This window comes from Mugil cephalus, chromosome 20 (genome assembly GCF_022458985.1).
Source record: "Mugil cephalus isolate CIBA_MC_2020 chromosome 20, CIBA_Mcephalus_1.1, whole genome shotgun sequence".
NCBI lineage: Eukaryota > Metazoa > Chordata > Actinopteri > Mugiliformes > Mugilidae > Mugil > Mugil cephalus.
Window position 1 is genome coordinate 6090972 of NC_061789.1, and position 22853 is coordinate 6113824.

At 42.6% G+C, this 22853-nt stretch overlaps 3 protein-coding genes and 1 long non-coding RNA gene across 5 annotated transcripts; 2 read left to right on the top strand and 2 right to left on the bottom strand.

Annotated features, from left to right (window-relative positions):
• Window positions 1-790: 790 nt before the first annotated feature.
• Window positions 791-13955, bottom strand: rab3db (RAB3D, member RAS oncogene family, b). Of its 2 annotated transcripts, XR_007110958.1 has the most exons (6): window positions 13662-13955; window positions 9760-9996; window positions 4927-5045; window positions 4511-4635; window positions 1004-3082; window positions 791-901 (listed from the first exon to the last, which is right to left on the bottom strand). XR_007110958.1 is itself a non-coding variant. In XM_047571027.1 (5 exons), exons 2-5 carry the CDS (start codon window positions 9994-9996, stop codon window positions 2895-2897), a joined length of 669 nt encoding a protein of 222 aa, XP_047426983.1. In that variant the 5' UTR covers window positions 13662-13955; the 3' UTR covers window positions 791-2894. The 2 variants fall into 2 exon arrangements, 1 of the variants encoding a protein (XP_047426983.1); XM_047571027.1 differs by having other exon boundaries at window positions 791-3082.
• Window positions 13956-13960: 5 nt separating this feature from the next.
• Window positions 13961-17596, top strand: LOC124997372. Its single transcript, XR_007110959.1, has 2 exons — window positions 13961-14090; window positions 16006-17596. It is a non-coding gene; the product is annotated as an uncharacterized LOC124997372 (long non-coding RNA).
• tmem205 (transmembrane protein 205) lies at window positions 17245-19440 on the bottom strand. Its single transcript, XM_047571028.1, has 4 exons — window positions 19305-19440; window positions 18628-18734; window positions 18366-18529; window positions 17245-18270 (listed from the first exon to the last, which is right to left on the bottom strand). Exons 2-4 carry the CDS (start codon window positions 18725-18727, stop codon window positions 17968-17970), a joined length of 567 nt encoding a protein of 188 aa, XP_047426984.1. The 5' UTR covers window positions 18728-18734; window positions 19305-19440; the 3' UTR covers window positions 17245-17967.
• Window positions 19441-20397: 957 nt separating this feature from the next.
• On the top strand, window positions 20398-22848 carry elof1 (elongation factor 1). Its single transcript, XM_047572500.1, has 4 exons — window positions 20398-20527; window positions 21227-21349; window positions 21438-21508; window positions 21762-22848. The coding sequence occupies exons 2-4, from the start codon at window positions 21234-21236 to the stop codon at window positions 21824-21826; spliced, it is 252 nt and encodes an 83-aa protein (XP_047428456.1). The 5' UTR covers window positions 20398-20527; window positions 21227-21233; the 3' UTR covers window positions 21827-22848.
• Window positions 22849-22853: the final 5 nt, after the last annotated feature.

Consider the following 22853-nt stretch of genomic DNA (forward strand, 5'->3'; position numbering starts at 1 on the left):
CAATCAGGAGAGGACAGTCTGACCTCTGACACACATGAGGCCGCGCGCGTTCCGCTGAACCTGCTTTGTTTAGTTCGGCCCCCTTTGGTCATTTGAGGCAGTTTTAGTGAAAACGAGAATGAAGTTAAACGGAGGCCCTGCACGGAAGGTAGCTGTGTTTTACCGACTGCGGTGGCAGGAGGAAGAGGATGAGGAAACCTGTGATTGTTATGGAGGACTGTGGCAGCGTGGGGTTTCTCTGCTTCTTCAGATAAAAAAAAAGAAAAAAAAAGATGTTTGGGGTTAGGATGTATGATCATAAATCACACTTTAGATGCTGCTATGGCAGCAACAGACTAACAGCCTTGTGTGCATGCTTCAGTTTTTACCATAAGACCGATTCACTGGCGTTCTTAGGCCTATTTTGGACGGGGCAGAATCCCCCTAAATAATTTGGAGTTGTTTTATTTATTTATTTTGCAAAAAAAAAAAAGTTCAGACAAATACATTATAAATGGCCAGAACATATGTTTAAATAATGAATTATATATGATCACTTAAATATGATCATAAATTTCCCTCCAGTGCGTCCAACAGCACAAGGTGTTGATCTGGCCTCCAAATCCACTAGATGCCAAACTAGTAGATCTAGACAGGTCCCTCCTATAACCTATAGGACCCAAAGACCCCCTCAGAAGTCCCCTGCCCATTCTCTGATTTGGAAGTACAAGGGAAACCTACACAATGTTAAGAAGGCGGTCATAATGTTATGCCCGATGGGTGTAAAACTGAGCAGTGAATGAGGGCGACGTTTCGTCTAAGGAATTCACTCTTTATTTTCATATACACATTTCAAGACAGTGAAAGTTTTTTTTTTTTTTTTTGTTAAGACACACCTGCTTCCATCCAACACATTCGGAGCCTAAAAAATGAACAAAGTGAATCTGATCACGAAACAAGGACGAAAGCATGAAGACAAAAGAAAAAACAAACTGTTTTATGGGTTTTTCAACATGGCACATACTTGACAAAGTGGTTTGCTCCTCAGAAATAATGGACGTCGGCTCCTCTCAGCTGCCCCTGCGTTCCATTTGAATACACAATAAAGCTTAACGGGTGATGTCATGCAAGTAGTGTTATAGGTCCCTACACACAACCTCCTTGTGTTAGACCCCCGCATCAAAGCCCAGTGCTGCACGGGCGATAGCATCAGTTATCTGATATCAGTGAAAGTGTATCGCTACTGAGCAGCGCACGCTGACAGGAGAGATAATTGACCACGGGCTTGTACAATAGCCAGGGGGGTGGGGTGGGCTGACCACTGGTTGTGACCCAACATGAGGCTGCAGTTGGTAATAACTGACAGTCAGCACATGGACAAAGATGGTCACTGCAAGTGAGAATGAATTTAAAAAAAAAAAGTTGTCATTAGGGGCGGGTTGATGGTTCAATACTGTCAAAATAAATTTAATGTACAAGCACGTGGACGGAATATAAAACCTAATTTTATTCACCTCACCGAGGAGGAAAAAAAGGACAAACGTTACAGTCGTGAGGAATAAAAAGTGACCGTCCCCTGGTGGTCGTACAGCTGAGGCCTCGACTTATTCTCCGAGATCAGTGTTAATCCCTTTCGACACACACACACACACCTCATGTCCGTTACGAACAACAACAACAACAACAACAACAAAAAGACCATTTAGCACTTTTTTAAATACTTGGGTATTAAGCATAGTAGGTCTGCCATGCTGCAGCCAGGAGAGCTGTGTGCGTGTGTCGATGCTGTGGTGAAAGCATGCGACAGGAGGCGTTAAAAGAAAGAGAGGAACAAAGGAGTTAGAGGATGGTACCAAACACGAAGATTTTAAACAGCGGCTGGAAACGAGAGAAAGCACCCAAAAACAAAATGCTCCTTTCTCCGTTTAAGTCTCGATGCTAAGCTAAGCTAGCTTTACCTCACACGCGCTGTATCGTCTTATTTAGCTCTCAACAGGAAAGCAAATACTTGTTTCTCCCAAACGTGTCCTTGAGCGAACTCATAAAAAGAAATGATTCATTCTCTCCTTGAGCCAGTCACGTACGTTTGCAGCTATGATGCGTATAATGTCATATATAAAGAAAATGTTTGTAACTAAAGCCGTGTTTCCACCACCAGGAACTTTGGAGGCACTTGAATCAGGCTTGAAATCAAGTTCTTTAGGAAATTATTTTACCCCCAAGAAACTTCTCCGAACTGCAGGAATATTGTGTGTTGGATTTGAAGGAACGAGCATTTGATTTAAAGCAATAAATCACACGACTGTCGTCTCACTTGGAATTATCGTTATTAGTGTGTGTGTGTGTGTATATGTGTATATATATATATATATATATCACTACCACCTACTGGACAGGAATGTAGCTGTAGACTTCCATGGAAAAACAAAGTGCAAGTGTACTTGTTTGTTGTTTTTTTTTCATATCGCCCTGGAAATGCCACCAATAATCTGAAGGAACTTTAGGAGAAAGTTCCCAGGGCTAAAAAGTTCTGGGTACTTCGAGGGCGCTGTATGAATCTCAAACACAACAACGAATGAAAAAAAAAAGAACCGGCGTTTATTTGCGATCCCAACATATGTAGCATGATTAGCTTGTTGCTGATGTGTGGACGGGAACTCGGGCAGGTTTTAGTGGATTGTCGGCGCTCAGGAGAAATGGTGATGAAGAAGAGACAGAGAGGACCTCTTAACGAGAAAAGACGGAGCGGTGTGAGGAAGAGGAACTCAGGTGGCTGTGCGATGGTTGCTGAGTGACAAGAGAGGAAGAGGTTGCGGCACTTTAAATGGCTGAGGCACAGAGAGGAAGTTGTTCTTCAGATTGTGTGTGTGTGTGTGTGTGTGTGTGTTGGGAGACTTGGGAAGAAGGCGGGTGGTTTAGCAAGCACAGCTCCCGTTGCTCTCTGGTTGCGAGTCTTTAAAGCCCTGGTTCCTGTGGTTGGGTATGAGGTTATTCTCTCCTTCTATGGTCTCGTTCATCTTCTCGCAGATGACGTCCACCAGGCGCTCGAACACCTGCTTGACGTTGATGTTGTCCTTGGCGCTGGCCTCGAAGAACTGGAAACCTGAGACGCACAGACGGCAAAGACGGAGCTAAATGTGATTTCAATTGACGAGCAATTGGGGTTTTCACAGATTAGCTGACTGGCATCATCTCGACGAGTCACGTGACGATGCCAACACGGACGCCTCTGATAAGATGAGGAGTCCAGTGGTTCGTTGCAGCGGCAAACTGGCAGCGGTTCATTAAGTGTACTGCATTTAAAAAGGCCTCCGCTGAGGCTAAGAGAGGAACGGTCCAAATGATCTGGACAGAAGCCAGTTAACAACTTCACCAAACGTCCTGTGGTAACAAGCCTGCACATCCTAACCCTAACGCTACCACTAACCCTAACACCAACCCTAACCCTGACCCTATCGGTCACTATAAAAAAGACTCAGGCCTATCTTGAGAGCTCAGTTGTTGCTTGGTGCATATATTGCCTCACAACCAGCCTAAAAGCCATTTCACCGCAGCTTCTTTATTATTTCTTTCTTATTTAACTATTTTTATTTTTTTTTATTTTTCTGAGGAAGACTAAAAGAGGTCTAAACGTCAACGTTGGGCATTTTTCTTTTTCTTTTTTGGAAATAAGCCAACAACAGACCAGAATCAGTACTTTTGAGTACTACAGTTTAATTTTTTTTTCTTCCTGAAAAGCACTATTTTGCTCTGTTTTAATTTTAATAAAAAGAATTTAGTTTTGTATTTTGGAAGTTTGTTAAACCTAGCGTACCTACCTTAGTTCTTTTATTATTATTTTTCCAAAAACAAATAAAAAACAAATCAAAAAACAACCAGATAAAAAGAGGACATCATCATAGAATCATAGAATAGAATATCATTGGACTACTGTCCAAGACAAAAGACGAGGACGTTGTCCTCAATTTGGAAACAGTGCATTCCTGAACCCTTTAAGGACCCTTTATGGACCTAACCCCAACCCTAACAATTTGTTAAAGTTATTAGACCTTGAGCTCCGGTCCATAGAGAAGGCTGCAGATAAATACTTCATTTTTCGTACTATATAAAGTTCTACTATTCCTTTTCGTTAAAAGACAAGATTGCTCTGTTCTTTTTTGTTTTATTTATTTAGATAATGTTAATTGTAAGTGTAGTGTCTCTGTTTCCTCTAATGTGTCCCACTGTGCTCATGTTGTTCGTTACGTCTCTTTGTTGAGTTTGTTTTCAGTCTGTTCTGTTAACTTTTCAGTTACAGCTCATGATCTGTTAATTCGAGCTCTTTCATGGGCCCAGAACTTAATTCTTTTTGTATTTTGAGTAAATAAAACCACCCAAGTATCATCATGCTTTGGTCAGCTTGGTCTCTCACACAGACCATTACTTCCTACTGTGTTTTTATTAGTGACGTCATCAGAGACTAGTCGGACTTGGCTTTGACCACTTTAAAGGAACCTAAAGCTGTTAACACAGCGTGAGTGGGAGCTTTTACCTAGGTCCTCCGCCAGGCGCTGGCCGTCCTCTGTGGGTATGAGCCTGTCGTCTTCTAGGTCACACTTGTTACCAACCAGGATCACCTGAGCATTGTCCCACGAGTACGTCTTGATCTGCGTCGCCCTGGAAGGAAGTTTTAAACGACTTTTAGAATTGCATCATGCCAACATGAAATATTTGGCGTCCAATATCCGTGGAAAACACAGAAGACGATATTTAAAAATATTTACGTAAAGGCAGAAATGTGTGCAGAAAGAAAACGAGCACGGCCTCCTCATGACTGACCACATGGTGGGGCTATCACACCAAAATACCTCCTCCCTCACACCCTCCAGTTAACTCACAAAATGGCAAATCAGGCCAATGAAAACACGGCCTCCAGGTGTTCCACCTCTCAAACAGGTTCCAACTCACCAGTCCTGCACCGCGTTGAAGGAGTCCTGATTGCTGATGTCGTACATGAGCAGGAAGCCCATGGCTCCTCTGTAGTAGGCCGTTGTGATGGTCCGGTAGCGCTCTTGTCCGGCCGTATCCTGCATTTACGGACACACACCGTTAAAAAACTGTGCTTCACACGCTTTACGTCCATTAAAAGCTGCACAAAACGACAACAAAAATAAAGAACGAGTCCTTCTGTGATTGTTCAATGCATAATTTGTGACCACAAGGAGGCGTTATTGTGCAAACTGTAGTGATCTTCACCACAGGTGCAGGTCAAGTGGAGCAAATTTAACTGTTGGATGTTAGAAACAGCGATCGCCTCCTCTTTTGTTTGCCCATGTACTAGTTGTGAGGTCAGGTTTGTGCGCTACTCTGAACTGTGATTGAGAATTTCTGGCCTTAGGTTAGTTTCTCTTTCTTCTTCATTACGGGTTTTTAAACCCAGCCCCAATAACTTTACACAGAAACAGCATCCACCTTTAAACGCACTGTGAAGGCTTGAAATGCTTAATTTAAATGTCACATTTGACCTGTTTGTTCACTGCTTTCCATTTGTGTATACTTCATGTCAACTTCCTGTGAACAGTTTGCACTACTCCGCATTCGGAGAAGATGATCAGGGGTTTTTACCGGGTTGGTAAAAATTTGATCTGATGATCGGATCAGTACCGAGCTTCAGTCACGCCCATCCTCTTGTAGTTATGTTTTTGGAGTTCTGCCACAAACCAAAACCACATCCTTGTAGCATCATAACAGCATCTTCCTCTTCTGTTTTAATAGAACATTAATGCTACTGCTTCTTCTTCTGTTTTAGTGGCCGGTGGCTAAGGTCAAAGCTGACAATATCGAAGGAGAATAAGAAGAAGAACCAACATGTCTGCTGTGTGGAAGCACTGAAATGAAGTCATTCAGAAATATGAACATCAAACACAAACATGGATGTTTGGCAAAGTGGTAGCAGGAGATCATTATTCAATATCACCAACAATAAAATTATTTAAAAATACACCAAGTACATGTAGCTGAGAAATGAGGACAGCAAATTATGAATTGGGATGGGCACTGAGAACCGGTTCTTTAAAAGAACAGGTTCCAACTGGTTCAGTTCATCCACATCATCAGCCTTCGTGCTTATTGATTCCTTTCGTGCTGAATCTTTTTACGTCCCAGTCCAGATAGCGGCCGTAATGCACCTAAAAGTTGTTTGCCAACTGCCACGAAACAAAGAAGAAGACGAATCTTTACGTTGAAGCAAGACGCTACGGCGGAGACCGTAGTTTTAAGTAAGGGCAGCGACACCACCAACGAGCTGAGGCATTTGTGGATGACGCACGTCATTAAATACCGAGAGTACCGTGTGTTGGACGATCTCTGGTCATCGAGTGAAGGCTGCCACTAGCAGAGCAGAGCTAGTGAGGATCCAGTTTCATATTCGTTTACTTAAACAAGCAGTTATCTTTTGTTTAGAAACTAAATGTATTTTCTGTTGTTTACACAAAACTGCGAACGCCAACTTTCGATGAGCAGAATCGATAATGGCATTGGTATCGGCAAAATCTCACCGGTACCCTTCCCTAATTCTGAACGCTGCGTTTAAAAGAAGTCGAGGAGAAAATTTTTCCGGAGAGCGTTGGGGCCAAAGTGCTCAAAGTACGAGTTACCCTCTCTACACTATATTCATTCACTATATTCAAGTTACGAAAAGCCTTTATGAATCTAAACATGAGGATACAGGATTGAGACATCCGGCTCATGAGATACACGCTCCTGCCACAATGCCATGAAACCAGCAGCAGCAGCAAACCTAAGCCCCTCGGAGTCAGAGCTGATGTGGCCACTGCGCAGTGAGCAAAACACTGAAAGACCTGGAAGCTAATTCTAATTCTGATTAAATGGACACGGCTGGCGGCAACGCAGTCAAGGGCTCGGCTTAGTTTCACGGACCATCAAAGCGAAAAGACCAGAGTCGGTCTAGTAACTCTCCTCCACCGTCGTGGTTACTTGGTAACCTGTCCGAGACCTTCATTTGCATCAGGGGCCTTTGTGAGCGAGTGTGTGTCTGTGTTTGTCTGATGTTTTCCTCGTTTCAAAGTGGAGGAGGAGGAGGAGGAGGAGGAGGACTGGGTTGTCCAGGTAACCAGAGGCCATTGAGGGTTATGAATGTTCCATTACAGCCAGGACTGGCGCAGGATGATCGGCCCAAACGATCCTTCTCACTTTGCAAAATGAACCGTCTGCCACGTAAACCCCCCCCACCCACCCCATGTGAGACGGCAGATTTATTCTTCCACGTTTCCCAGAGTGTCTCCTACTCATAGTACTCCTCACAGAGTGACTGAAATATTCCAGGTCCATCTTTATCTCATCCACGCAGGGATGATCAAATATTTGGCAGCGTAATGGGAGAACTATCCAAACAGACAGTCTCCGGGGTTGCTACAATCAACCTTTACCGGTAAACACAAAGCTGCTCCCTGGTTGTGTGTGCGTGATGAAGGACGGGGGAGGAGTTTCTGAACAGTCGCAGACTCCCCGCGTCACCGGGACCCTGATCATCTTTACACGCGCGTCACCTGCGTACACACTAAAGAAAATAATGAAAAAAAACGGTGCGACACACAGGATATCATCCCCCGGGAAACCACGCACAAGACGTGTGGACGCGTTTATGCTAAGTGTGCGAAGGGTGTGTGTTTGCTTAAAGATCAGAAACATATTTCCATGACACAAAAAAAAAAAAAAGGAGGGGATTTAAACAATATGTGTACACAGCGTGAACACATTGTACATATGCTCTTGTGTGTTCATCGTGCAAAAGGGGGCCATGTGGTGTGTTATCAGCCTAGCTTGTTTCCACAATACACAAAGCGAGGCTAGCAGCTGGCAGGAGTGGGCTCGTCAACAGCGCTCTCTCCGCCTGAGGATCTGGTTAAATCTCTCGCAGATGGCGTGAGCTTAACCGCCAGGACCGTTTCGGAGTTGATTGCGAACAAAACGCAGGGTAGGACTCGATAGTGTCGAGACATCCTCCGCAGTTCCCACACCCTTTGAACACACTGCTCTGCTTGCGCTGCAGTATATCTTCATAAGTCAGACGCTGATAGGGAACTTCCTCTGCTTCCTGAGCTTAGGAAATACCAGGTCGCTTTGTCATCCGACATCGGTGGTTTTCATCAAGGCCGGGCATATTGTCCTTTCCTGGACCCTTGACCTTCTCAGAAACCACCCTTGCCACAATGCTATCTAACACACATCACGCGGCCATTGAAGTGAATTCTTTTATCCGTTCCCCCCTCGGCTCGCGGAATATCACACAACGCCGCTTGTCGTTTACGAGAGGCAGGCGAGTTGTGTGCTTTGGTGTGGGCTCCTCGGCTGCTGATTCATTTTTGGTCACTGTTTGTGTATCATGCAGTGGCTCCCAGATTGTTGGCTCAAATGAATCATTTTGTTTGAACAGCCTTAACGATGTATAGCAATAGGATTTGGAGTGGACTATAAAGACTGGTGGAAGCTAATTAAGGATACACCTCGTGGTACGATGTGAAAAAATTATGCCGAGGTGCAATTTTTTTTTATTGAGATTATCACAAGTGTTGCTCTGGAATAACCTGTTTTCTACAATTTGTTGATGGCAAATAAATATTTCCCAGCAACACTCGGTAAAGCCTTGTCCAAATATGAAGCAATTTCCTTGTCGTCCATCACTTTGTTGGTGACGGTTTGGCGCCAGTGGACATCCGGCGTCTTGTTAGGTAGATAACACACTTTTATACTTCATAGTGAAACAAACAGAACTTTCACTTCGGCAGAGGCAATTGAACCACATTTCTTTATAAGTTTATTGATTGGCAATAGGCCAGGTCTTCTAGGTTAGGTCTTCTAATCTGGTGGTAGCAATGGTTTCTTGTGGTGTTGGCGTCCACTGGTTGTCGCCTAAAAGTTGAGATTAGTTCAACTTGTCGACTTCGTGTTTGCAAAGGTTTTAATCACCTGTTATCACAGATGGGCTTTAATACAGTTTTATGGTTTGCCAACCCCTAGATCTTCCTGCCAACACCACCAAGAAGAATAAAATTCCACCAAGAACCATACCGCCATTACATTTAGATTCTACACTTGGTAGAATTTAGTGTCAAGAACCAAAATCTGGGAAGGCGTTTTGTTGCAGTAAACATTTGGGATGCATCCTTTTGATTGGTTGTTGCCTTAAAGTTGAGTTTAGTTCAATTTTAAGGCAACAACTTGCCCACTTCACTACCACCTATTGTGAGAAAATGGTCGAGCATTTAGCTACTGACCATCAAGATATTTCTCCAAAGACAGACAGCTCGAAATAAAGGTCAGTGTTGCTCTTGAGCTTTCAAACATAGATATTAACTTAACAGTTTGACAAATCTCTGAGGAAATTTACTCAAAGGCAAATATTTATTCAGGTCTGTGCTAATATGTTCCCATTATATCTTTCAGAGTGTCAGAGTTGGTCTTTTAGCCGAACCCCTTTGCTCAGGTTGATCACTCTCCTTTACACATTTAGGCGAACACAGATTCAAGATAAGAGATCCGAGTAGGAATGTGTGTGAAAACATGAGGAAGTAATGAGTTTTCACAGTTTACATTTGCACAGTTTACAGGTTAAACTTGCACAACCCACAGTTCAAGTTCAAGCCTCCTATCTTTGCAGATGGAAAAACTGCCCTTGTGCCAACAGGCGTTTGAAATAATACAACTTCCCTTTGTCTTCTCCTTGTTTTTTTTTTGCTAGTTCTGGTGTATGACGTGTATTGTGCCTTTTGATCCACTCACCCAGATCTGCAGCTTGATCCTCTTGTCGTTGCGGAAGACCGTCTTGACCTTGAAGTCGATGCCCACGGTGCTGACGAACGCGGAGGTGAAGGAGTCGTCTGCGTAGCGGAAGAGAAACGAGGTCTTCCCCACGCTGCTGTTGCCGATGATCAGCAGCTTGAACATGTAGTCGAAGTTCTGGTCGGCCGCATCCTTCGGCGTGGGCTGCTGCTGGAGCCGCGAGTCGTTCGATGCCATCTAGAGATCGGAGGGAAAAGGGGAAAAACAAGACGTCAGTCTGAAGAATAATAGCCGTATGCTGACGGAATTTGACGTTATTAATCAAAGATGAGTTAATAATAATAATAATGCCTTCGTAGACACTCAAAGCGGTTTACAATTGATTGCATCGTTCATTCGCTCACACAGTCACCCCCTAGTGTTGGTAAACTACCTCAGTAGTCATAACTGCCCAGGGGCAGACTGACGGAAACATGGCTGCCAATCTGCGATTACAGCCTCCGATCACCACCAACATCACTCACTCACAATCATACACCAGTTTAATTTGCACTGGGAGCAAGATGGGTTAAGTGTCTCGCCCAAGGACACAATGGACAGACTAGGGATAAGGTGGTTACTGGACGACCGCACATGTGCATGCCTCGCCAGTTCATTTTCCAAGATGATATATAATGTGCCTGAGCAACTCCGGGACAATAAAGCTGACCACATTTGGTCCTTTTATAACCTTGACACTCTTAGTGTGAACATTATCATAGCAAGAAGATTTGACTTGCAACATTTTATCCAAAAGCATTTCAAAAGATATCCCAGCACAACGTAACGCCTTGGTTGGCTCTGAAAGTAGAAGCTCCTTGTGTCAAATTGTCGGTGGGTGAAGCCTTGACCCTGATAGTTCACCTGAGTGAAGGGTCATTCATTGCTGGAGACAAACTCTTGGGCTTGTTAGGTACACTCTACCCCTTCTGTGGAAGAGGGAGTCTCAGCTTATAATGTACATTAATCCATCTCCATTAAGCAGAAACTATGGGCAAGCAATTGCTGCGTAATGGCAGCTACACCAGGACCCAACAACCGACTACATCCACGTCCGTCACCTTATCCTCTAAAAAGGCCACGGTTGGCTGTAGCCAGTCTTAGCTGACGTTTGGCAAGAGATAAGCTGCACACTGGACAAGTTGCCGGTCTACCATTCACACTCAGATGTAAACCTACAGCCAATGGAGAATCTCCAACTAACCTTGAATGTTTAAAATCCACACCTACAACAAACCTTCCAAATCAGTCCAACTTAATATTTACTTACTTTACAACAGTCCAAAAGCAAAATAAAAATCTGTTTAGATTGGTATTTAATTTAACTGAGCTGCAAAATAATCTGCAACTATTCCCATTAGGGAAGCATTTTATTTGCTCAGTGGATAATTGAATCACTTCTGCTGATGAGAACCTGTATCAATTCATATACTTACAATCTTATTTTAATCATTTTTTTGTTGTTTCTTGGAGGGTTTTGGTGCATAAACATACCTTGGACGTACACCAGTAAATACTGATTCCTTATTTTTGCGTTTAAGTTACAAAAAAGAAAGCCATCTGCAAAGCGGAACCAAAGTGTAATCTCTCCTGGGGGGCAGGTTTGGGATTAGCTGCTATTAAGCCTTGTACTATACAGCTTTGGGGTGTAAAAAGGATAAAAGAGAGTTGAACCAGTCTGGCCTTTCAAACAAAGCTGATCAATCGGTGCAGATCAATCCTCCTGCTCCTCCTCCTCCTCCTATCTGTCTGGTGGGTCTCGTCTCCGGGGAGACCAGACCAGGACTCAGCTGCAAGACCCATTAGCGGTCAAAGCAGCGCCGCCCGCTCGGCTTTTAACCAGGCCAGATGGAGGTCTCCAGAGCGGGACGGAGATATCAATCTCACTGCCACCAAGGGCAAAGGAAGAAAGAGGGGAGAGCGTCATTACTGAGGAATTAAAGAAGAAGCCTGCGTAAATCGCCCACTAAATCGCCTTCATGTTTATTTTTGAAGCAATTTCACTGCAGGGCATGTGAGGACAAATACTCCTCACTTGTGCACTGATAGCTTGGTTTGGTGCACGGCTGCAGTCATTGTGCCTCCCGGTGAAAACGCTGCGACTTTGAGCGGCCCGCGCTACGAAGCTTCCGATTTAAAAAAGTATTTTTGCTTCTTCTCAGGCTTTTACACACATGTTGCAACAAATCTGCTTACCCTCTCCTCCGACATACCACAGTGCTCTTTCACAACTTTTCTTGCTCAAAGAGAAGCTCCATTTAACGCCCTGAAAAGTATTTCCTAGGCCTGCGCGCTCTCAAGTCTTCCTAATCTCTCAGGACGTTAGCAGTGAAATTCCCAAACCACATGATGCCCCCGTGTGCTGTGCGAAAGGAGGAGGGGTCCCGGACCTTGAGGGGCATTTTTGTATTCTTACAGATCACATAGCTCGCCCCGACGTCACACTGCGTTCTCATTTCCACCCCGGCTCAGCTTTAGGCCAGGAGGTAAACCCGGTCACATGTCCTCCGTGTTTACTGAGCGGCTCAGAGTGGCTGCAGGCAAAAAGCCTCGTGTTGACTTTTCTTGAATTTTCTTAAATTGACTTCCCCTTTTTTCTTTTTTTCTCCCCCTTCGTTCTATAAATGTGTCACAGAAAACAACAAAGTGTAGTCCGGTCGTGGGTGTCATCCAATTCTGCTGCGTCAAGTTCCCGTTGCAATTACTGGAGGTGCACATTTAAACACACGCTCGCTTGCCAGTTTATTAGGTACACTGGTGATTGTGAATGCATGTTTGATATGACGGTGCCGCAATAAATCTTATATTAGTACGAACAGTATTCAGCATTTGTTTAAAATAACTGAGAGGGCTGTTAATTCAAGTTTGTTTTAATGCCCTATTATTTTTGTAAGTGTCATTTTAGTTAATGGAGCAAAAGAACCACAAACGGCACCCTCCAAAATTATAATACAGCCGAACTATCGCCTTTCCAAAGCTGTGCAACATAAAAAGAAGATTTTGAAAGTGTAAAATTTGGAGCTGGATTGAATGCATTTCTGTGTGCACACACTCAGGCCAGACTTTCAGGTCTCACGCCAGCACCTGCTACGCCCGCCACGGCCGTCATCCTCCACGTAGCGAAGACGACAGACGCTCACTGAGCCGCAGAATGCACGAGAGCTCCTTTATGGCGTGCAATATGGAGTGCCATTATCTCCAGCAAAACAAACAGGAGCCAATATGGTGAATAGGCGGCGGCGCAGCCCGTGGCCCAGACTTGGCTCTGTTTGTGGAGCCGGGAGCCCGGCAGGCTGCCGAGATTCAACAGGAAATGAGCACTATTGATTAGCTGGCAGCTGTCACATCTGTTCTTTCATCAGGAGGAGGAGGAGGAGGAGGAGGAGGAGGATGTGGACCACAGGTGTCAAACGTACGGCCAGCGGGCCAAAAACAGCCCAACACAGGTTCTGACCTGGGCCGCAGCATGAATTTGCAGAAATTACATATAAGGCTGCAGTTTTTCAACGTAAACAACTAAACGGCAGACAGCAATGTGCCCAAATTGCAGTTATTTTGTTCAAGAAATTTCATTTATTTTAAGAGAGAGTTTATTAAATGTAAACATTCTCCTAATTCAGTCATTATTATTCTGTCATGTTACTTGTCCTGCCTCCTTGGGGTGAAATTGGGCTAAACGTGGCCCCCAAACTAAAAATGAGTTTAACGCCCCTGACGCAGACGACACAGGCCGAGCTGATGATAATGGCAAGAACGAAATGCAAATGATAGTTAAAGACAAGCGGCTCACTTCCACGGGGATAAAACACGGGCAGGTTGGTTCCCAGTTAGCAGGAAGTGTGAGTCATGGCTCAGAAACTTACCTCACAAGAAAGAAAACGTCCAACTCTGGTTATTTTCCGACCGGCAGAAAGATGCCGGGCAAACTAGTTGAGCGTCAAAGTGCGGCCACAAACTGAAAACTCCTTCCTCGCTTGCTCCAGTCGCAGCAGGTTCACACCGGTGGCCGACCTCCTCCGCTTCCTCGCCAGCCAGACTCTCGCTCCTTACACTGTTTTCCGGTGTTCGCAGGGACCGGAGCGGCTCCCGGAACTGGGTTTGTGTACAGAGAAGACGGAGGAGATGGAGCTCCCTGGCTGAGAGTGAGGACTGAGGGGGGGTTGGATGGATCCAGCTGCGCGAGGACGGGACAGGAAAGGAGGGCTGGACGCGGCGCGTGCGCACCTGAGCGCGCGCCGAGGCGCACACACGCCCTAAAGAAAAATGTTTGAACGTCGTTACCTGGGCGACAGGTGAGCGACTTTTAACCCTTTAAAGGGCTCGACACAAGAAGACTTTCTTCTTCTTCTTCTTCTTTTTTTTTTTTTTTTTTTTACTTTTAACGTGAAAAATAAATAAATAAATTCATACGTTTCAGGATTTTGTCACAATTCATGATCAGCATAATTGAAAAATTGTGAGATTTAAAAAAAATCGAAAATTTTTCATGGGGAAAATAATTATATTAATGAATTTACCATATTGTTAGCTTATTAGCATAATTTCCAAAGTCATATTTGAACAGTTTCAGAAAACAAGGCAAAATATATATTAAACATAATGATAATAATAAAAAAACTCATTTTAGTTTCAATTGCCTACAAGTAACGACAACTCCAGGTTTTTCCCATTTTTTAGTGCAAAGAAGAACAATAAAATTAGGAGAATGTTTACATTTAATAAACTTTTCTTCCAAAACATAAAAGATGAAATTTCTTAAGAAAAATAACTGCAATTTGGGCTCATTGCTGTCTGCTGTTAATTCCCAGGTCTTCACTTCCTATAGTAGAGGACAACTTTTGGCCCGTAGGCCGTATGTTTGACACCGGAGCCTTAAGTGATAAACACAAGTAAACAAATATTTTAGACTATTAGAACATACGTGCTGATTCAGGCAATTGTTAACATACACACTATCACATTGGGACACTTCTTCTTCATGGTACCACATTTGACCTGAGAACGTTTCCTTGATCTTGTCTGATTGGCTGGATAAAAGCCACAAGCTTCAAAAACCTCACTGAGAGACACAGGGACGCAATTTAAAATGTGTGTGTGGGTGAGTTACCAGATATGGTTCCTCATAAAGAGGTGAACAGTCCTAGAAATCTAGTAGGAACTAGCTGAGGACTTATTTTTAAACTTATTGTCCTTACACTCACTTTCCAAAACACTAATTACACCAGTGAAATCAAATACTTTCAAAATCTGCTCTTTCTTGACTGTTATAATGTTCAATAATGTTCAGTTTATGTTGAATCTGTGTTAAAAAAAAAAAAAAAAAAAAAAATTGGTATAGTTTGTGGTGCTGTTAGAGTGCAGGGGACCAAAAATGATAAATATAGAAATGCATAAATAACCCAAATAAAAGTTGATTTATGGAAATATAGAATAAAATGAACTAAATATATTCCTTCATTTATACTTTTTGCCATTTTTACTGCTCCATATACAAAGGCATCGCTGTCATTAAAGCTATTTAAAGCTATTTTAGCCCAGCTGACTGTTATTCAGTTATTTTAAACCACCACCCATGAAGCTAAGTCTTATTGCAGCAAGCGTTCATTGTGTGACGTCATCAACACCTTAGCCCCGCCCACTATCTGCGGCCGGAAGGAATGTTTCCACAGACGCACAGTTCTAGCACATCTTAAATTAAATGTGCTAAATATGATTTCATCACCACTGAGGAGCCAAATATGGTGACAGATAGTGACTCGACATACATTTATTTAAAGACAAACTTCCTCACGGTCTACACTTTATAATCTTAGCAATTATATCATATTACTAATTATTAATTCCCTTCCACACTGTCTATACAGAATGTCTCTATATTTCTATATATTTTTCAGAGTGCTGTTATTTTTTGTATATTTTCCATATTCTTTCCAGTTAGATATCGTTTTTTTGTACATATTACTGAGGAATTTTTGTGACAAGGAAATTCCCCATACGTGGCATAAATAAACAATGTGTTAAGTCTTAAAACCCCACAAACTAAAGGACATGATGCCACTTTAATTTAGTAAAGAAAAACAAATGGAATCCACTTAACTTACTCAAAAAAAGTGATTCCAGTAAATATGTAAGTGATGTTTGGTGTTTAATCACAGTATTTTCAATGAAGTTGAGCTCCAACATGTTTCTTTCTGGTGCGTTTTGCAGAAATGTCGACTGTGACCAACTAAATCTGAGCGTGTCTGTGGTGAACGCTCCAGACATCAACCTGTGCGGCCCAGTCCTTGATAAATTCAACCTTCCATTAGGGAGCTCAGAGGTGCATTATCCATCACCGAGATCAGACGCTTGCAAATTAGCCCTACATTTCCACATTAGAGATGACTGGATAAAGCGGCCTGAGACTCCCGGACTCATAATTAATTTAACGGGCCGTATTACCGCAGGGCAGTGTCGCTAAAAAGGCTCCAAAACCAAACCAGCGGAGGTTCAGAGAGTGAAGCTGCTGCAGAGACTTTCACTCACTGAGTCGTAGAGAGATTTGTTTCCTTGTGCGGCTCAGGAATGAAGCTGGAATGGTTTTAACTTCAAGTCTCCGGCTCTTCCTTGTTTCAACACTTCCTCATGTTTTACTTTGCACACCCAAAGCTGAGGAATTTCAACAGTTTATGTTTTAGTTTCTTTCTTCGGGCTCCATCCGTTTCTCCCCAAAGTTTATATTTCTGTGCATGTGCTGTTATACAGAGTTATTCTAATCTACAGTTGTATCAACTAGTCGAGATGGACTGAAGATGAAGACTGAAGATGCAATCTCTTTCCATGCCAAGAGGAGGCGACTGGATGAACCTGTTCTCTGGTTAAACAAGCTTTGTTTCCAGATGTCACTGTAAAGGACCTGACAGTTCAACCTGAATCATCCCAGAAGTGTGACAGCGTCTAATCGCTCCCCTTCCTCAACACACTTCCTTGTAGAGTCTGCCAACGAGGAAGATCGAAACGCCAGCAAGACAAAACAATCTGTTCTTTCTGATCTGGCTCTGCTTTCTGCTGGAGAAGAACTTCCGCAACATTTTCATCAGGCCAGAAAGATGGAAATTAAAAAACCCGATCACGGCCTTGAAAGGGCCGACGCTGATTGCATTTGGGGGGAAAACCTCAATCCATTTACTTTCAGTCGACGCTTTTTATATTGAAATGACTCCATTAGGATCCATTAGCGCCCGCGTTGTAGGGACGGCGTGTCTCCCTGAGCTCGTAGCGAGCCAGCAAAGCCCTGTTCTCTGCATTCAAGGCCGCTGGTCTGAGAACCTGATGTAAATCACCGGTGATTAAATTAAAACCTGCTCATTCCACATCCAGAACCTGCCTGTCTGTCTGTCTGTCTGTCTGGTCTGTGTTCACTCATCAGTGTGAATCCAGAAGAATTAAAGCTTCTCTGCTACAAAATCTATTCAGTGTTTTTGTTTTATTGTGTTAAAATAGAGACCTAAGAAGAAACAATAATAACAATAATAATAATAATAGATGCAAAAATGGATGCAAATGATCACAATCACAGTGTTAATGCAACATGACTGACTATTTAAAAAAAATTTAATTACAATATCAAGAAACATACCTTTTTACATTTTTTTTTTTACAAATGAAATGTGCTCTGAAGAAATTTGTGTCCAAACACCGCCCCCTGCTGGAACTGCAATAAAAGTGCCCGAAGAGCCCCTGACATGATTCCCATTGTTAAAGATTCTCTTTCTTTCTTAAAAGCAATAAAATCAAATATTAACACGAGAAAAAAAAATCATCCTTTCTTTGTGAGATGATATTATTTAAACTGACAAGATCCAAAGTCCTTAACTGAGAGCTAAAATAACAGCGATGATTGTTTTGTGACGCTCCCTAGACACTGCACATAAGGACACTTGGTTTAGATAAAGTGATTGTTTATTTATTTTTTTTAGTGTAATTAAATTCGCTCTTTTATTTAACTCTGTACGTATATTACTGTTTGTCTTGAGTCACTGCGATGATGCAGAAATAAACTGTGAGATGTTTTTCAGATCTTGGACACGGTGGAATCCTTTTAAACATGTAATGAACGGATGATCCTGACACGCTGCTCGTGTGTACTACTGCTCGACAGGCTGCACAACTACTCCGCCCAACTCTCCTCTAAATGGTGGACAAATTCAGAGCGACGTAGACCAAGTTGGTGGTGGTGCAGAGGAACCCTATCAGGTTGCAGAGGCTGGACAGCCCGTGGTAGCGGCCGAACTTGCTCTTGTAGGCTCTGTACTTGGGGTCCTGCTCCCGGAGCTTGGCGTACCCCTCTTTCTGGCTGCCCAGGCCGACCTGGTTCCCCAGGCCGTGCTCCTTCTCCACGTCCCTCATCTGGAACATCACCTCGGTGGCGGCGGGGCCGAACCACTGGGCGTTCAGGCCCGCCGTGACCAGCGCCACGAAGTACAGGGCCATCTGCAAGAGGAGAAGGGACGGGTACAGAGGGTGCGCACGTGAAGCTGAAGCCTCTGTGGGCTTTAATAGCGTCAAACACACAGTTGGTGACTGACCTGCACACTTTCATGCCAGTCCAGCAGCTCTCTGGGGTGGTACACGGCGTACACGGCCAGGTTGACGAAGTTGCTCCCCAGCAGAAAGTAGAAGTACAGGGGGAAGAGCTTGCTCTGCACCAGGCCGAAGGTGTGCCGGGTCACCTGGCGCACCAGCGCGAAGCCTGCGGGGCGACGGCGTCAAAACAAAAAAAAACACGTCACGCAAACGGCACGTCCCGTACAGCTCGGCAAACGTTTCCTCAACCCGCGCCACACGTACCTGCGATGAAGGACACCCACACCTGCATGCCCCAGGAGAACGACAGCACCAGGAGGTGCGACACCTTGATCAGGTCTGTTGGCTCCCCCTCTGTCGGCATGGTGACGCTGCACAGAAAAACAGAAGCCTGTAATAATCCACTGCAGGAATCATTAAGAAACAGCAAATATAAACCACTTTAAATGGCAAAAAGTTACATCCACAAGTATCTAATTTAATCTTTCCTGGTTAAATAAAGGCTAAATAAAAAGAATATATATTGTATGTATTTTCAATTAATTCCCTGTGATCTGCAGGGTTGATTAGGGCTGCATCCAGACCAGCACAGGCCCACAGAGATAAAGTGTCACTGGGGGCTGGTCCTCCACATGTGCAGCAGACCTGATAAACTCCCTCAGTGAGATAAGGGACTAGAGGCAAAGCGGGAAAACATAATTCAAAATTCACAATGAAAATAAGTTTCACGAACGCATGAAAAGGGAGAAAGGGAGAAAAGTGGAGCACGGGTTCAGCAGGTGACAGTTTAAGAGTCAATAATAACTGGTCCAGCTAACCAGCTTTAGCCTCCAGGCTAACAGACACTTACACAAGTTTGACCTCGTCAGCGTCGCCGGCTTTTTCTACACTTCACCTGGATGATTAAAAATGTCTACACGTATAAATGAGTGCACGCTTACCTTTTGTTCGTTTTATTTAAAAAAAGTTATCCGGAATGGCAGCTTCAATTTAGTAGGATCCAAAGTCCAGCGGCTGGAGCGCAGCTGAGGAGACACTTCCTCTATCTCAATATTCAGCAACTAGGCTCCGCCCCTCAAAGATAAAACCGACCAATGGCGTTCAGCTAAAACTTTACGTCTCATATTGTAGCGCTTCTGATTGGTTTTCCTCAGATGTTTACCTTCGCAGGCCCGCCCCCTTTTTACTGTCCACACAAAATAGTTCATCACGTTTCCCCTGATGATTTCTGAATTTTTTTTAGGTGAAAAGTAGCAATAATATGTTTTATATTATATTATATTATATTATATTATATTATATTGTATTATATTATATTATATTATATTATATTATATTATATTATCAGTACACATGTACAGAGCAATGAAATGCAGTTCATGCATGTAGTATGAATAGTATGTTATGCCAGCGGTATGATGCAGGTTATAAGAAATACACAATGACTGACTGAGGTACTATGAACACATACAGGTGGATTTGTGTGTTAAAACTACACAATAAATGAAATGGGCATCGGTGCATGGTAGCCTACTGTGCAGACAGATTATTTTTATTTGTTATTTTATCATTATGTTTATTTAAATGTCAAATAAAACATTACAATACACTTTTATCCATACACACCAGGCTTAGTTATGGTTGCATCTATTGCTCCAACAAAAAGCTTGTATGTAGCTGGTTATTATTGACTGATATGTTGTCCTTTATTCACTGAGTTTTGGGGTTAACGTAATTGTTACAATGTCAAACCTCCCAGCTGTTAAATGACACGTGAAAACACATAATAAAAGTGGGTAAATAGTAGGCAAAGTGCTTTTCTAAATCACTTAATTGACATTTGACCACTAATTTATTTGTTTTTAATTTTTCTTTTATTGTCGTATTAATTATTAAAGAAAACGTCTACGTTGTTGTTATATCTCTATTTTTACGTGCACTAAATAATTGAAGCTCACCTCTCCATCTCTACCTGGTTGTACCTCTGTGGCGGTTGGAGCCATATCATTGGATACTCTTCAACCAATCGCAGCCCGAGCTGCATCCCAACCCACCAATCAGAGGCCTCCCTCGGCGAGACGTTGCATCCGGATCAAATGAAACACACAGAGCATCCTCCTCCGCTGCTTCCTTCGAGCATCCTTTTTTTGTTGTTGTTGTTCTGGTAAGTCAGCCGGTTAATTTCCACCAGCTAAGAGATGAAGATGTTTTTATCTTTTTTTTTATTATTATTCGAGACTTAAATTCTTAAGGCGTTTTTTTTTCTGTTTAATTTTATTCCAGGTATTTTTTTTTACACACGCTAGCAGCTGTTAGGGAGTTAGCTGTTAGCATGTAGCGGTAGCTTTGTGTACCTTTCTTGACTGCTTTTCTCATCACGTGTGCTATTATTTGGGAAAAATTAAAGCATGAAACAGGAAAGGTGGCTTTAATAAAGCGTAACCCACACTGTAAAGCAGCGTTAAGTAATGTTAATGACATAACGTTGAATTGTTGTTTATGTGCATGTTTTTTGTCACATGACTTTAGCATCTTCTTAATAAGGTGAGTATCACTGATAAATGTGTTGTAGTTTTAATATCTACTTTATTATGTTAGAGCTTAGCTGTGGAGGTGGAGGGATGAGTAGAACTGTTGAGACATGCACAGTGTTAGGCAAGTGGTTATAATGTTATGCCTGATCGGTGTAGGTTGGCATTTCTGGGACAATCTGACAATGTGAACCCACTTCCACTCTGGTAAAATACCTTAATGGAGAAATTTAATGGAGTTGTGTAAGAGTTTAAAAGGCTACAATTGTATGGGAGTGTGTGTAGTTGATTGAAGAAACTTTTTCCTATGTTTTTTTTCTCCATATCTGCAGAGACACAATGGGCCGCAGAAAGTCAAAGCGAAAACCGCCTCCCAAGAAGAAGATGACGGGCAACCTGGACACCCAGTTCACCTGTCCCTTCTGTAACCACGAGAAATCGTGCGATGTCAAAATGTAAGTAACTCGCTGCAGCTCCCAAATGTTCTAAAAAAAAAAAAATACATGCAAAAGAGCACCGTGACTGAAATCTTTCATTTTCTAGGGAACGAAACCGCAACACAGGAATTATATCGTGCAGCGTTTGCTTAGAAGAGTTCCAGACGCCGATCACCTGTATCCTTTCAACCTGCACACCTGGATGTGTGTTCTGTCATTTTTATTGTTTTCATTCAGTGTATTATACGTAGAGGAGACAGCATGTGCGTCTTAAGGCTCTTTCAGTCTGACTCGTTCTGTAAAAACTCCACCCGAACACTAAATGGACCAATCACAGCTCTTGTGGTCTGTGTCTGCGTTAACGCCATCACCTCTACGTCAACTTAAACTGCATCGTATCTGCACAAATCCCTTAACGCGTCCTCGACAGATTTGTCCGAGCCAGTGGACGTGTACAGCGACTGGATCGATGCCTGTGAAGCAGCCAACCAGTAGTCACGTTTTTCCAAACTCACCTTCTCTCTCTCTCTCCTCACTTTCTGCTTGTTCCTCAAATCAAACCTTTTTCGTTTTTCTCTCAGTTGTGCGTCGTCTGGCCGGGCCAGAGTGTCGCACAGCTGCGCTGACGTTAGCACGTCTCCCGCACTGTCCTCAATGTAAATGTTTTCACGTCTTATGTTGGTGAGAAGTCTACTTTCGTTTTAGTTAGATCCTTATAATTTCCCTTTTTTATTCAGACTGTCTTTTTATTTAATCTGACTGTTCCAATTTAGCCACTTTTCATTGTTTGTGGTTAATGTTTAAAAAAAGTCAAGTAATTATGTTGTATTTCATGTTGTATTTAGTCTTTTTGTTTTTTTAAATCTTCAATCATGTTACAAAAGCACTGAAATCCTTTTTTTTTTGATACACTGCCAAATCTATTTTTTTTTTTACTTTTTAATTAATTTATATAATTAGTAGAGAAGGCAAAGTCCTGTCAGCTTTGGTGGAAAAAGTAGGACTTTATTTTGAAGGGGAAAAAAAATGTACGGTAAGAAAGTGAACGCAAGTTGCTTGAAATACACGTGGGATTCGATTTAATCTTCAGCAAGTTAGTAAAGTTGCAATTTGTCAAAGAAATTGTAAAGTAGCGTTTGGTTTTATTTTAGATTGCGAAGTAGCGTGATGTATAAAAGAAATGAGTGAAAATTGTTTATTTCAATCTTCAGCAGCTATTTTGGAAAAACAAATCTACAAAGACATATCATTCGCAAGTTTTTGGGTCAGTTTAATTACAATTTTATGACAAACTGCGACTTAACTAGTTCAATTATTTTATAGCACAATTCAGACGGAATCAGAAAATTGTCCCTCACTGACTGCCGTACGTATTTTTCCCCAAATTTAAGGTCCCATGATGTCCACGTGGAGACACGCCTCTCTAGATATATATATATATATATAAAATGTAACTGTTTTCCTCAACCATGTAATTTCACATTTGTGTATTTTGAGAAAAGAAAACCACGACCATATTTTT

Coding starts and splice junctions, on each gene's coding strand:
- rab3db (XM_047571027.1), bottom strand. CDS start 9,996: ATGGCATCGAACGACTCGCGGCTCCAGCAGCAGCCCACGCCGAAGGAT. Junction 5,046..9,759: donor GGATCAAGCTGCAGATCTGG/GTGAGTGGATCA, acceptor CCGTAAATGCAG/GATACGGCCGGACAAGAGCG. Junction 4,636..4,926: donor TTCAACGCGGTGCAGGACTG/GTGAGTTGGAAC, acceptor ACTTCCTTCCAG/GGCGACGCAGATCAAGACGT.
- tmem205 (XM_047571028.1), bottom strand. CDS start 18,727: ATGCCGACAGAGGGGGAGCCAACAGACCTGATCAAGGTGTCGCACCTC. Junction 18,530..18,627: donor GTGGGTGTCCTTCATCGCAG/GTACGTGTGGCG, acceptor GTCGCCCCGCAG/GCTTCGCGCTGGTGCGCCAG. Junction 18,271..18,365: donor ACTGGCATGAAAGTGTGCAG/GTCAGTCACCAA, acceptor CTCCTCTTGCAG/ATGGCCCTGTACTTCGTGGC.
- elof1 (XM_047572500.1), top strand. CDS start 21,234: ATGGGCCGCAGAAAGTCAAAGCGAAAACCGCCTCCCAAGAAGAAGATG. Junction 21,350..21,437: donor AAATCGTGCGATGTCAAAAT/GTAAGTAACTCG, acceptor TTCATTTTCTAG/GGAACGAAACCGCAACACAG. Junction 21,509..21,761: donor GTTCCAGACGCCGATCACCT/GTATCCTTTCAA, acceptor CGTCCTCGACAG/ATTTGTCCGAGCCAGTGGAC.